Source organism: Somniosus microcephalus, chromosome 13 (genome assembly GCF_052327205.1).
Source record: "Somniosus microcephalus isolate GS21.2 chromosome 13, FLI_Smic_1.0, whole genome shotgun sequence".
NCBI classification, from domain to species: Eukaryota; Metazoa; Chordata; class Chondrichthyes; order Squaliformes; family Somniosidae; genus Somniosus; species Somniosus microcephalus.
The window spans coordinates 154933405-154947938 of NC_140999.1; the positions used below are offsets into that span (position 1 = coordinate 154933405).

The 14534-nt window shown below is 39.7% G+C and overlaps 1 protein-coding gene across 1 annotated transcript in view; it reads left to right on the forward strand.

The window, feature by feature from the left end:
• LOC147108684 (brefeldin A-inhibited guanine nucleotide-exchange protein 2-like) overlaps positions 1-14534 on the forward strand; it is a 103055-nt gene that overhangs the window by 36298 nt on the left and 52223 nt on the right. Inside the window, exons 9-13 of the mRNA XM_086005397.1 lie at positions 5422-5555; positions 7493-7727; positions 10188-10287; positions 11070-11209; positions 13446-13554. Coding sequence (XP_085861523.1) covers positions 5422-5555; positions 7493-7727; positions 10188-10287; positions 11070-11209; positions 13446-13554 — 718 coding nt within the window. The remainder of the gene's footprint in view (positions 1-5421; positions 5556-7492; positions 7728-10187; positions 10288-11069; positions 11210-13445; positions 13555-14534) is intronic.

Sequence of the window (14534 nt, forward strand, 5' to 3'; positions counted from 1 at the left end):
GGTGTTCCCACCATGCTAAAGAAGCAGTCTAATTGACAAACCAGAAGTTGGCCATCCGTTAGTGGCTGTAGGTCATCAGCAGATATTGAATGCTGCAGAGAGGTTAAGGAAGCATAATGCTCATTGTCATCCAACATGCTCCTTGCTCTACTATCAAGTTTTCCTTTGATGTAGTGTTACGGATTTTAACATGCCAGTTTTTCTACCCTTCTCCCTTGAAGGCAAAAGAGACCTAGTCTATTCATCCTTTCCCAATAGGTGTTACCTCGCAGTCAGTGTTACCTCGCAGTCAGTGTTCCCTCTAAATTTTGTTTGGCGCTGCGCAGGCCATTCAAAATACTGTGGATGCGCGGTTTGAAAAGCCTGCTGCGCGGGTTCCCTGGAGCGCCATGAAGCTTATAGGGAACATTGCTCGCAGTTCTGGTATCAGCCTTGTCAATCTTTTTTGTACCTTCTCCAGTGCCTCTATCCTTTTTATAATGGCCCAGAAATTCGGGTCGGGGGCTTCCCGCGGGTGCAAGCCCCCGATCTGCACTTACCTTGCGTGCCGGCCGTTGAGCTGTGGGCCCCCATGGAAGTCCGATCTGGGGCTTGGTCCAGCTGCCGGCGCACAGTGCTTACGTATCCCAGGGGCGCAGTTAGTTCGATGCGTCCCCTGGGATCACGTGGGCCATGGGCAGCCAATCGGAGCAGGGAATGCTCCATTCATAAGTCTGACAGGAAGTGCTGTCAAGACTTATAAATACTACGGCCCCAAAATAGCACTAAACCTTCAAATAATTTTTTTTTTAAATCACATTTTTTAAATAAGCTATAAATTACATGAAATAACTACAGGAAACTTTGTGATATCTAGCACCGACGGGACCGGCGTGTTGCCGATCTATCAAAACTGCCGGACATACAAAGTTAATGTTGAAGCACATGGAGGTTTTCATCTCCGTATCTGACAACAAACACTGTTGCTTAGCAACAGCTTCTAAAGAGTCGGCTGCAGCTGCAAGTGTCTCTAGCTGACGCTGTTGTTAAAGCTACAGACCTTGCAGTGCCTGACTGGGGAAAGAAAAAGAACGAGAACTAAAATAAACTTACAGAAAATGGCTCCTGATTTTTGACGTTAGATCGAGTATTCTGGACATACAACCTCCAGATAAACCAAAGTTTCCTGTATTTTAAATAAACAATTTAAATTTTTGAGAAAAATAATTTCATATTCTAACAGGGCTAAAAATAAACTTACCTTGCTTTAAAGTATTTAAAAATAATAAACCTGTCAAAAATGTTTTAATTTTAATTAATTCACCACTTACCTTGTAAAAAGCAGGCCTTGCGCCTGCTTTTTACATTTCTAAATTCTGCAGGCTTTACCGGAGAAACCTGTTTTTAAAAAAAAAAAAAAACAACAACAAAAACAAAGTTTGATGTGCACGTGAGGCCTCCCCTGCGCACGCGTTCGACCTCTGAACCCCTTCGTTCAGAGGAACGGAAGTACCGGTTTCCCACGCATGCGCAGTGCATGCAGGAAACCAGCACTTCCATCGGGCCTACGGGTGAGTACCCCGTGCGTACTCACCTGTGGAGACCCGAATTTCTGGGCCAATATGGCGATCAGGACTGTACAAAGTACTCCAAGTGTGGTCTAACCAAGGTTTGATACAAGTTTAGCCTAACTTTTCTCTACTTTTCAATTCTATCCCTCTAGAAATAAAACTTAGTGCTTAGTTTGCTTTTTCTATGGCCTTGTTAACCTGTACTCCCAGATCCCTTTGCTCTTCTACCCCATTTAGATTCATATTTTCCAAGTAATATGTGACCTCCTTATTTTTCTTATTTTACCGCAATGTAATACGTAACACTTAACTGTGTTGAAATTTATTTGCCAATTCTGTAAGTTTATTGTCTGCTTGAAATTTGTTGCAGTCCTCCTCAGTATTGACTATCCCCCCCCCCCCCCCCCCACACCCTCCCCAAATCCCCAAATTTAGAAATGGTATTTTTGATTCCAAAGTCTAAATTGTTGTTGGCCCAGATTTTGTGGTCAGTGGCGAAGTGACAGCGATCGCCGCTGATCTCTAAGAAAGCTGCCTACAAAGATCTGTGGTGTGGATTTTCCCTTTGCCGATGTTAATTTAATTCTGACGACATCTATGGGGATCTCTGGCGTCCAGCAACAGTGATGTCATCAAGCAGGCTCAGCAGCCAATCACATTGAAGAATTCTTACAGACAGCAAACCAGGAAGCAAAAAGCACTGATTATCCTTCACTTTTTTTTAATAATTTGAGAGCAAAATAAAGATTAGGACATAGACATGGGATTAAGGTAGAAGCTGAAATATCATTAAAAATATATTTTTTAAGTTTATTATTTTTAAAATCGATGGGAATTTTTATCATAAGGGAGAAATTTGACATTCCACAGGGCCAGAGAGGTTATTATGACTTAGTACGCCATTAAAAACCCAGTTACACCTCATTGAATAAGGCTTAACTTTTTCTGGGGTTTTTATAGTGAGATTAGAGCGTTAAAAAGTGGAAGTTCACATCAAATCAAGTGATTTGTAAGATTGCTATCTGCAAGGACTTAAACAGCGCACCCTGTGGAGGAGCGGGGAATCACTGACACCAACTTCTGAATTTCCGTGTTTAACTGTGGATGTGCAGACACCAGTGTAGTGTATGTGCCTTTAAGAGCCCCCTGTGTACTGTAATGCCGGTAATGGCCACTCGGGCTATATAAGCCTGTATATTGTGTTGTATCAGTTAGTTCACCTCCAGACTTTGTTCAGTAAACACCTGTGAAACCAACTCCTGCCTTCAGTGTCTCTGGTAACACACGGACACAACAACCAGAAGTTGCTGTCAGTTTCACATAATAATGACTGCGAAAGTTGACAGTTTTGCGTCATTACAACTGCAAATTCTGCGCCATTATAAATGGTGAACAAGTGTGGCCCCAGCACTGATCCTAGTGGGACCCCACTTTCCACCTTCTGCCACTCTGAATAGCTACTCTCTGCTTTCTATCTTGCAGCCAGCTAGCTATCCATTCTGTTACTTGTCCCCTGACTTCATATTATTCATTAGTCTATTATGTGGCACTTTATCAAAGGTCTTGAGGAAATCTGGATAAATTACATCTACTGCATTACCCTTGTCTACTCCCTTTGTTGCCTCTTCGAAGAATTCAATGAGGTTGGTCAAGCAAGATTTTCCCTTTTGAAATCCATGCTGATGATTCATTATTATTTTTGATTTCTAGATCTTCTATTTTCTCCTTCAGTAGGGATTCCTTTATTTTTTTTCTTCCACCAGTGTTAAGCTGACAGGTCTAAGTTCCCTGGACATGTTCTATCTCCATTCTTAAATATAGCTGTTACGTTAGCTATCCGCCAGTCCTCTGGCACTACACCTTTTTTCTAACGAGTTATTAAATATGTTTAATAGTGCCTCTGCTATTTTTTCTCTGAGTTAAACTAATCCTCTGAGTTTGATTAGTTTATTTAATATTTCTCCTCTATTTTATATGCTGTTATATCATTTCTAATCTCATTTTTCAATGTTTTGTCCACCTGATAACTCTCCCTGGTAAATACTGAAACAAAGTAATATATTTGTTATTTCGCTATTGCTGCCTGTGATTTTTATCCTGTCCACCTGTTAATGGCCCTATTCCTAGCACAACTTTCCTTTTTATTTATGTGCCTGTAGAATATTTTACCATTTTGTATATGTTCCTTGACAATTTAATTTCATTGTTCCTCTTTGCCTTCCTAACTTTTTTTGACTTCTCCCCTAATCTCTTTGTAGGTCCAATATCAAACTTAAGCACTTCCTGCTTTTTATGGTTCAGCTACTCACTGACTGAAGGAAGTTTGGGAATTTGTGTTTTGAACTGTCTTGTCTATTTATCCTTTATTATGATGTACTATTTATGCAATGCTTTTAAAAATGTGTAACCCCTTCACGGTTCTCTAGATATATGTGAGATGTGGTCTCCACTGTAGACAGTATTCTATAGTCCATTAAGGAGATCACTACCACAATGACCCAATTCCAACTATCTTACTTTATAGTTTTAACATCAGACAGTATAAGAAGAATATAGGTCAATGAACTAAATTAGACATTTGCATACATTAGAATGAATCTAGACATAATAAACATACATTCTCCATTTATATGGATTCAAAGGAGAATATGTCCCTGTGTCCAAATTCGAGTGCACTCTTTCGTTGGCGCGCTTAAGTTGGAGCTCATGGTATGTATAATGTCTGCAAGACTTACGACTCCGAACCCCTTCGTTGAATTCTCTTCACGATCACTGAATCCCACTTTGAGTTCTGGATGCAGAGCTACTAATACGAAGGGCGGCAGCCGAGTTTGGAAGCCCGGGACGGGATGCGGCAGCCATTTGCCTCCTGAGCCCTCTTTTCAGAGCTCCTGCCCTCTTCCAGTCGCTCGCGTTTCCTGCTCGAAAAACCTGACTCCACCCCTTTCTCCTGGGGTTTCTGCCTGGAGACTGCGCAGCCTCACTCTGCAACAGTTGATACTGGTGCAGAACTATGGAAAGTCTGCTCTTAGTCACATTGTGTCCTTAAAAGTTCTTGCTGTACCTTCACATGGGCAACTTTAACCCAGGGATTTATAACAATGATAATACAGTGTCTAAGTTAAAGATTGATAACCATACTTAGCGTACATAACATTTCCAGTGGGTATTACAAATGTAAGACTTTACTGAACAGAAATTTGCAGAAAATTATGACCTCTGTTCAGCGGGTATCTACTTCACATTTTCAGCATGAAAATATTAATTTAGCAGTTGTCACTAAGTGCAGTTGCATGTTTTTAGCTTAAACCTTATGAATGGTTAGTTCAAGATATTTTTAAACGTTTTTGTGCAAAGTTATGACTCTGGTTTATCCACTTTAGATACTGCGATTCCATCACTCATAATGACAATGTTACCCATTTTGATGCCCTATTTTCCTCATTTTAAAAAGAAGTTTATTTACAAAAGCAAGTTAAAAGACAGAACATATCTTCCAACAATTGTACAGCACTGTATCATCAGTGCTCAACATCTGTCAAACCACAGCTCAAACGATAAAGCAGTTTCCTTTCGTCACCACCCCCGCACAACCTAAATGAATTATAGTAAAATGCATCATTAAGCCTCCTAAGTCACAGGTATTGGTACCAGTTACAATATCTAACCACTTCCTATTGTCATGTTTGTTTTATGCCCATTCTTAGTACTTAAATTGATCAAATTTTCCCCTCTTGGTCTGTAAAGAATGTGTTGAAGTGCTTGCCCGTTTAAGGGACAGGGTACATGGAGAAACTTGGGAAATCTAAATGAAATGGCTACAGTAAATATTGCACTTCTGACTTGATATCACATTTTGTTTTGGCACTAGGAGTCTGAAGCTGCAGTAGCAACTCCTGCCAGTGCAAAATTCTCCCACGTTTTACAGAAAGATGCTTTTTTGGTATTCAGATCTCTTTGTAAGCTTTCCATGAAGCCATTAAGTGATGGACCTCCAGATCCAAAGTAAGTAAATGCTAAGACATGAAAAAAAATCTTACTCATAAACTAGACATTGTGGAATCCTTGGCTCAGAGTTCAAAAAAGCAGATCAGTCACTGCAATGGCCCAGAAATTACTGGAAAAGTAATGGCAAATTAATGGCACTTGCCATTATTAGTTCACAAAATATCCAGCAATTTGTGGAGAAGTGGAGCTATGCCGTGAGTTCAGATTCTCCACAAATTGCTGGACGATTTGTGCCGCTCTGCTGTTGGTCTCGACAAAACCAAAAAAATTGCAACCTCGCCCAGAGCCGCCTCATTGAAATTAATTGCGAGTCATTAAATTGCTGGATTTGTGCCATGAATGCAAATTAATCTTGCCACTTCCCGTTTGGGCTGGTAATTTATGTTGTAAAGACCCTGTTAACGACGTGATTTATGGTCCTGACATGAAAGTCAACCTTGGAGGCCTAGAAAGGAACAAATGAAGCTGGGGAGTCTTTCTCCAGTCGGTAGTGAATTGTTCCTCGGGGTTTAAAATTTTAAAAAAAAATTAATCTCTCATGGCTGTATTTTAGCACCAGTTTTGCCATCCATGTTCCTGTTGGTGCCGGGAGGCAATAATTTTCAGGATGCAAAGCTGATTAAACACTCAAATGCAAATTAAATGGATTTCTTTCTGAAAATAATTTTGGGATACAGTGTACGAGTAAGAATGTTTGTACACTTTGCACACCTACCCTGCAATTCACTCATTATTAACTTCTCAAGGACCAATACAACAATTCCCAAACACAACTGGGTTACAATCAATGTTCCCACTAGTGTTTTTTTTGGGGTGCACGGCCCCTTTAAGGGGCTGCACGGCCCATTTAAATTACCGCGCATGCGCAGTTTTTTCCCATTACAAAGTCATTGAGAGGCCTGCGTGGGACCTTCAGATCGCTGCACAGCTTAACGGAAACATTGGTTACAATGTCCTCTTCTGCTTTTTCTTCGTTTTTTATTGCTTATCCTTTGTCTTTTTTTCTCTCTCTCTCTGTTAATCCACACTCTTTCCCTTCCTTTATTTTTCTTTCTGTATCTAATTTGACTATAATTCACCCTATTTCATTCTCCATCGTTTGCACTGTTTCTTTATCTCTCCTTCAGTTTCGTTGGTTAAGGGGATAGACGGTTGGGCATGGCGTTCACGTGGTCCCAGATGCAACCTTGACATTGCGCCATTATCAATTCGCATTTCCAGCAATTTGTGGGGCAAATATAGAGATCTGAAATGTGAGGAAAAAAGTCCAATTCAAGATGTGCCATTCCAGCAATTTCTGTTAGCGGTGTTCTGCTGTGTATTTTAATAATTTCTAAAACTGGGTCATCCTAAAGTTGCACCATTTGGTACTGGTAAAACTCTCATTCATTATATGGGATGAACGAACTTGTTTTTTCTTGTAATATTACTTGCACAATTTGGAGCTTAATTTAGTAAAGAACAGAAACAACTGTGTATCTACCAAACTTAACTACTTTTTACTGTACAAAGGCTAGCAAGGTTTCATTAAACCTCACAAAGTGTATGCTATTCAGTTGGCCTGGTGGAAAAAAGAATTTAAAGTTAAGGAAGCACTTTGAAAATACCTTGCATGTTCAAAAAAAATCAGTAATTTATTCTGTGCATGTGTTTTAAAGAATTATCCAAAAGTTGTGCAAAGTAGCACATCAGAGGAAACACAATCCAGTTTTGGTTTTATTCCCCGTTTTCCAGCACTGGTTACTGATCATACAAATATTTCTAACAATTCTGTATCAGACTTATAATAAATTCTGAATGGCGAAATTTTTAATAACAGTTTGTTCTGGCACATGTCATGGCATACATTGTAATCATGTATATTATCTGGTCCTAATATTTTTAGTTATTTTTATGAAGCACAATTATTTACCCCAAACACTTTTGTTTTCAAGGTCCCATGAGCTGCGGTCAAAGATAATTTCTCTGCAACTTCTTTTGTCAGTCCTTCAAAATGCTGGCCCTGTCTTCAAAACAAATGAAATGTTTATCAATGCAATTAAGCAATACCTTTGTGTTGCATTATCCAAAAATGGTGTCTCGTGTGTGCCAGATGTGTTTGAACTCTCGCTGGCTATTTTCCTTACTCTTCTCTCTCACTTCAAGATTCATTTAAAAATGCAAATTGAGGTATGACTTTAATATTGATTAAGTAGTACATGAAAGATGAACTCTTGCCGGAACATTTGTGTGATGTTAAAGCAATAACTGCAGTATCTGTGTATGCCTCATTTACAATAACGTGGTTGTTTTGTAACCTTATCACTAATTCCTGCAAAGCTACTGTTGAGCAATACAAAAGAGCCATACCCTGATATTTCAAAAGCTATGAATGGCGTTGTATACTGTGCTTGGTATACTGGTTAATGCCTGTAACTTCTCAAGCAGCTAGTTCTTAATATAGGCCAGGTGCTCACTGGGATGAAGAATGCTGCACTGGTGAGGAATTATATTCCCTGGGCCACTTGAATATATCCGCTGAAAGTTAGTTACAGGAAACTTTGTGATATCCGGCACCGACGGGACCGAGTTGTTGCCGATCAATCAAAACTGCCGGACATACCAGCGTTAATGCTGAAGCATACGGAGGTTTTCATCTCCGTATCTGACAACAAACACTGTTGCTTAGCAACAGCTTCTAAACAGTCGGCCCGTACCTTGGAAGCGTCTCTGTCGCTTAGCAACAGCTTCAGAGAGACTTTCCAGAGCCTGACTGTTGAAAATAAAAGCCACGAGAAGAAAAAAACCTAACAAAACGGCTCCTGATTTCTGCCGGTATATCGAGGTTTCCGGACATACAACCTCCGGATAAACCGAAGTCTCCTGTATAGACTAGCTTTAGCAGAGCATGTTACTTGCCACCTTTTCCCATTCCTCAGTTTTAAAAAAACAAATGAAGTTTAAAATGTTAAAGCTAATAAAAGGTGAGATTGTTTGAACAGACTCGAGGGGCTGAATGGCCTACTCCTGTTCCTATGCTCCTATGTATCAGTTGCATTTTTTTGTATGGAAACTACAGTGATAGAAATCTACATGTTAACTCCCTTAGCCATTTTGAAGCAAATGAAGCTGTGGAGTCTTATTCCAGTAGGTAATGAATTGTTCCTCAGGGTAAGATTAAGATAACTGGTGCACCCAAAACCAAATCCAGCAGACTATACTAGGTCAAATGAATGAGTTGTCCAGAACCCATAGGCATCTAAAAATCAGATACCCAAGTGTCGCAGTGAATTAGAACACTGTCCTGCCTTTCTTGGCCCTGGATTTGAATTGCCCCTCGTTGACAGAATGCAAGTCTCTATTCTTGGGATAAGGATCTTTTGCAGTTGCCATTATGATTCCTATTGGGTGCATATCCAACTGCATATAACTGTCTATAATTGAACACCTAAATGGAGGCCCGAAGCAAGTGTGGCATATTAATGTAACTGGGATTATGGCACATTGTTGGATCCGAATAGTAGGAACTTTACTCCTGTGCCTGGAACTGCTTGATAGTTTATACTGAGTGGCCAAAGTATTTTGTTTCACAGCATTGACCTCCTTTACCCCTGACTACCTTGGAGAGCACAAAAGGTCACGCATTGAAAATTAACATAGAAGCAAAACAGAAAACTGGTTTGCTGCACGAAGTCGGACCACAGAGAAGGATGCCAAACTTCCAATTAAGCCAGCAAATAAGTAGGAAATACTTCCCCTTCTCCCTTCCCCAGTAAAGATATCCAACAATACCAACCACAGAATGGATTGCTGGGTTAAAATGTTAGAAGAAGAAACACACCATTGGTGATGTCATTGGTAAAAACTGAGCCAAGTTGGAATTTACTGAAATACCAAGTCTTAACATCCTGAATTCAGGCAACAGCATTGGGCATTGTACATCACTTGGAATTTTACAAATACTTTTTTTTAAATTAAAAACTGCTTATTCTTAGATGGTGTATAAATATATACTTGTTTGCTCCTCAACTATTAGAAAATCTGGATGGAACTTAACTCCTTTTTGATTTTGTACAATTCCTGATCCACAGTAAAACTTGTGTACCAACTACAACTGCAAATCTATCTATATCCTCCCCACACAAGCTTGTTTCTCAAAGCAACACTAAATCTGCACCTCCCCCCAGAAATTTGCTTTATTTGTGGCCACTGTTATAAAGCACTGATCCACCTTCATTCTTAACTGGCTACCATTTCGCAACTTGCTGTTTGAATCCCTTGCTTGGTTTCTATCCTACTGAGATTACCTTCGTTAAGGCACCAGTGATATCTACTAAATTTAGCAATCGTTCTTTTGATGTCACTTATACAGTTTCCATACTGAGTGGTTTATAGTCACGTATGTATTGGGAAAGAGAATTGCAACAAATTATGACGTGCTTGGAAAATTAGGTTTAAAATAAATGTTAGAAAAAGATGTTCTTTGTAGCAATGCATTATGTTTTGGGCCATTACAGGGGTAATTGTGATTTGATCAAATCTACATATATATCCTATTACAGTATGTAAAATATGTTCATCTTTGTCAAGTTGATTTGTACATGGTTTTATGAATTAGAAGTGTTAACTCCTAGTTCCTCAATTGAGCAGGTTTTCTTCAAAGAGATTTTCCTCAATATTTTGGAGACATCCACAAGTACATTTGAGCACAAGTGGATGGTCATTCAGACTCTGACCAGGATTTGTGCAGGTAGTGTGTTTTACAATGCTTTCCACCTTTTAGTTGTAGTTTGTGTTGTGACTCATGTTTCAAGATTCATTTCAGCACAGCTGAGGAATTTCTTTTTCTGTGTATTAATTCCAATGTAGCATCTAAATCATATCATATCCTTGTATTTTCACCCATTCTAATCCTTCAAAATACTGTCGCCGTCTCTAAAATGTAGCGCCACTTGTTTGTCCTGTTTCTTATAATGGGAATTAATGTCAGCTGAAAAAAAAGCCATGTCAAAAATATGGTGTCTGTTTTAAATACAATTTGTAACAAATAATTGGTTATAGCTTTTAAAATCAAGTCTTAGTATTTGAACCGTGCACAGAGAAGTAGTATGCAAGTCCAAAGTCCTAGTTTATAATTCCAAAAATCGATTAGCACTAAATTCTGGCCCTAGTATACCACACGAGTTTTGTGCTGTAACTTGAACGGTTCTTAAAAACACCTAACCTTTCCCAGAATATGTTGGGAGGGAGGAGGAAAAGATACATCCAAGGAAAATCATTTCTGTGCCTTCAGCTGGTATCTAAGTGTTCCCAACTCAACATACTCCAACCCAACTCTGTTTTAAAAGACTGCAGCCTTTCTTGGCCATGGCATATTCTCAGTATATTGGCTCCATTCTATAGGATACTTTTGAATCATTGAAGTAACCGTAATATTTTATAATGTGGAACTGAGGTGGTGGCAGGGGAAGGGGGTGGTGGTGGTGAAGGAAACTGATCATTATGTTAAATTCCTACCTTTGCATATTTCAGATGCTCAATGTGTAGTCGATATTTACGTGAACTATGATTGTGATTTAACTGCTGCAAATATATTTGAACGCCTTGTGAATGACTTGTCAAAAATTGCTCAGGGACGAAGTGGTCAGGAGTTGGGGATGACCCCTCTGCAGGTAAACTTAAGTTTATAAATGATCAGAATAGTGTAAAATTATTGGCATATTATATTCCAAATCTTGTAATTGTAAGTGCTGGAACTGTTTGACCCATGAATCTTCTTGACTCAGTTATTCAAAGCAATACGTTTTAGTGTAGGATAATTGATTGCTCCCTGTAATAGAAGATTATATCCACCAAGTATTCTTTATGGAAGTAGCTGAACTTATGAAAGTCCTATCTCCTTCTGATTAGAAATATATGGAAGTGATACAAGGTGAAAAGAGAAAGAGAGGGATATTTAGAAATTGATGATATTTGGATGTTTGTAATCTTCCGCACTCCAGCTCTTTAAACACTGAATTGGCGCTTTGGTTATAAATATTTTATGCCTTGCCTTCCCTTATCAGACGTTTTTCTTTTAAAAATTGTCGTGATTGAAATCATTCATGTGTCACTTTCATGTCATATGAAGCTTTACATCACTGGATTGATTTCTGTCTCTTTCCCATCTCTTCAGACTTTAAGTTATTTCTCCATCTCATTAGGTTCTCTTGTGCCACTCAGTGCTCCCTGATTGAGAAGGTAAGCAGGCAGCCTACTCTCTGGCCAGTGCCACAATTCAACTGTGTTGTGTACAAAAATGGCCAGGTAGACCTGCATAGGAACAGGAGTAGTCCATTCAGCCCCTTGACCTTGTTCGCCATTCTATTAGATCATGGTTGATCTGGATCTCGACTCCATTTAACCACCTTTTCTCCATATCCCTTGATACCCCTACCTAACAAAAATCTTATTGATCTCGAGCCTTGCAAATTTCAATTGACTCAGCCTTTGGGCAGGGGAGTGGGGGGCGGCGGGGGAGTTCCAGATTTGCACTACCCTTTGTGTCCTCGGTGCTTCCCCATTTCAGTCTCGCCCTAGCCCTAATTTTAAGTTGTTGCCCTTTTTGTTATGGATTCCCCCACCAGAGGAAATAGTTTCTCTGTATCTACCCTATCGAATCCCTTTTATCATTTTTAACATCTTGATTAGATCAGTCCTCAACCTACTAAACTCAAGGGCATACAAGCCAAGTTTATGCAACCTGTTCTAATAATTTAACTGTTTAAGCCCTGGTATCATTTTGGTGAATTTCAAATGCCACTATGTCTTCCCTGAGGCCTGATGCCCAAAACTGGACGCAGCATTCCAGATGGAGTCTGACCAAAGTTCTGTACGACTAAAGCATCACTGATTCACTTTTGTATACCAGCCCCCTTAGAAATGTTGGCCACGACACCAGGAGAATGCCCCGGCTATTCTTTAAATAGTTAAGTGAGATCTGTTGCATCCATCTGAGAGGGCAGATGGAATCTCATTTTAACACTTCATCCAAAAGACAGCAACTCCAACAGTGCAGCACTCCATCAGTGCTGTATTGAAGTGCCAGCCTAGATTATGTGCTTTGTCTCTCGAGTGGGGCTTGAACTGATGAGTTTATGACTCGGGCAAAATAGGCTGATACACTCAAACTCTTGTTTTACTGTTTTGGAGGTTTCCCCCATTGACCAATCAGGCTGACCAGGAACTTGCTCAGTGGCTAAGAGCATGTGTCCTCCTGCTTTGGCCGCACAATGCCTCTCGGTTTTTTTTTAAACCATAATTTATAATTGTTTTTAAACAGACAGTGGGTTTCTGCTTGAAAGCAAACAATGTTTGCAGCCTCCATAGGTTAAACTTCATTAAGGCCGATTCACCTGATAGCTCAGCTGGTTCTTCCAGATGTCGTGTTCACCTGCTTTTTCCCAGTGTAGTTCAGATGTGATTAAAATAGAGATGCTTGGAAATTTGTATTCAAAAGTTACAGCAATTGTTCTGCTACTCCTGAACATACTCATCTGAGCTTTTCACTGGAAAACTTAGCAATGATTGAAGCATAAAAGATGAAGTCTTCAGAGGAAAAAATGGTCAAGCTATGGAGAAATGGTCTTTTTAAATTTTTTCCCCAAGAAAAAACAGGCACTGAAGGTAGATTGTTTTCATGTAACCCCCTGGAATTGAACCTATTCTTAAGAGGAGTGTTCCTCTTTGAAATGAAAAAAATTAAATGCAGATCACTTTTCTTTTTGAACCTATATTATCCTGCTCACGACAAAGTACAAAAAGCAGAAACGTTGATTAGAGTTTATTGTTTTTCTTCCAGTTTGTATTTGTCTTCTAAATGTACTCTAACATCGCATTTCCTCAGTTGGATGTTTATCTATCTTCCAGGAGCTGAGTCTCAGAAAGAAAGGACTGGAATGTTTGGTTTCCATCCTAAAATGCATGGTTGAATGGAGTAAAGATTTATACATAAATCCAAACCTTCAGACTAATCTAGGTGAGTTAGCAAAGCATGTGTGAATATTGAACTGCTATCAGCTTTGTAAAGCCTAATACAGGAAACTCTCGATTTACCGGCACCCAAACAACCGGAAATCTCGGCTAACCGGCAAAATTCAGGAGTAGGTTCAGTTAAGTTTTTCTTCATAGTGGCCGTTTCTTGATTCTTGGCTGTGTAATCGGAGGTTCCTGCACTTGTTGCTAAGCAACAGGGATGCTTGGTCTGTGGCCGGGGTTCCTGCACCTGTTGCTAAGCAACAGGGAAGCCTGGATTTGTTGCTGTGTACGGAGCTCTCGTACCTTTTAACTATGACTCTCTGTAATCCGGACTTTTTGATAAACCGGCACCACGCCGGTCCCGTTGGTGCCGGATTAAAAAAAAGAGTTTCCTGTAATAGGTGAAACCTAAAAGTTATGTTGGCCCAGAATTTGCGGTCCTGATGATGGCGAACTGGCAGCGTTCACCGTCATTTTGCCTTTGAAACTGACCGCAGCTTCATGATTTAGCGCACGCACAGCCTAATGCGGAAATCCTGAAGTTGCGGTCTGTCATTCACTGCTCCTCCATAGGCTGTGCTCTACCCGCCCCAAGCCACAGAGCCGGCAGTCAGTGTAATCTGTCAAATCGGGGAAACTGACAAACTTCAGCGGCTCCGCAGTAATACCACTGTTAAATTCCCCGCTAATAGTTAGACCCAAAGGGATTAGGTGTAACTGGGGTTTTAACAGCATATTGACTGCTAAACAAAGGTTTTGGTCCTAAAAAAAAAATAATTTCAATTTTGTGCAGTGTCAAATTTATCCATTTTAATAAAAATTTACATTTTAAGAAACATAAAAATTTTTTTTTTTTTTTTTTATAAAAGATGTTCATGTTTATTTCAGGTTTATCTTTTCCCCATGTGAGAGCCCCAGTCTTTGTTTTGCTCTCTCTAACATTTTCAAAAAGAGCTTACCCACTTCCTTGTTCTCTGTCTG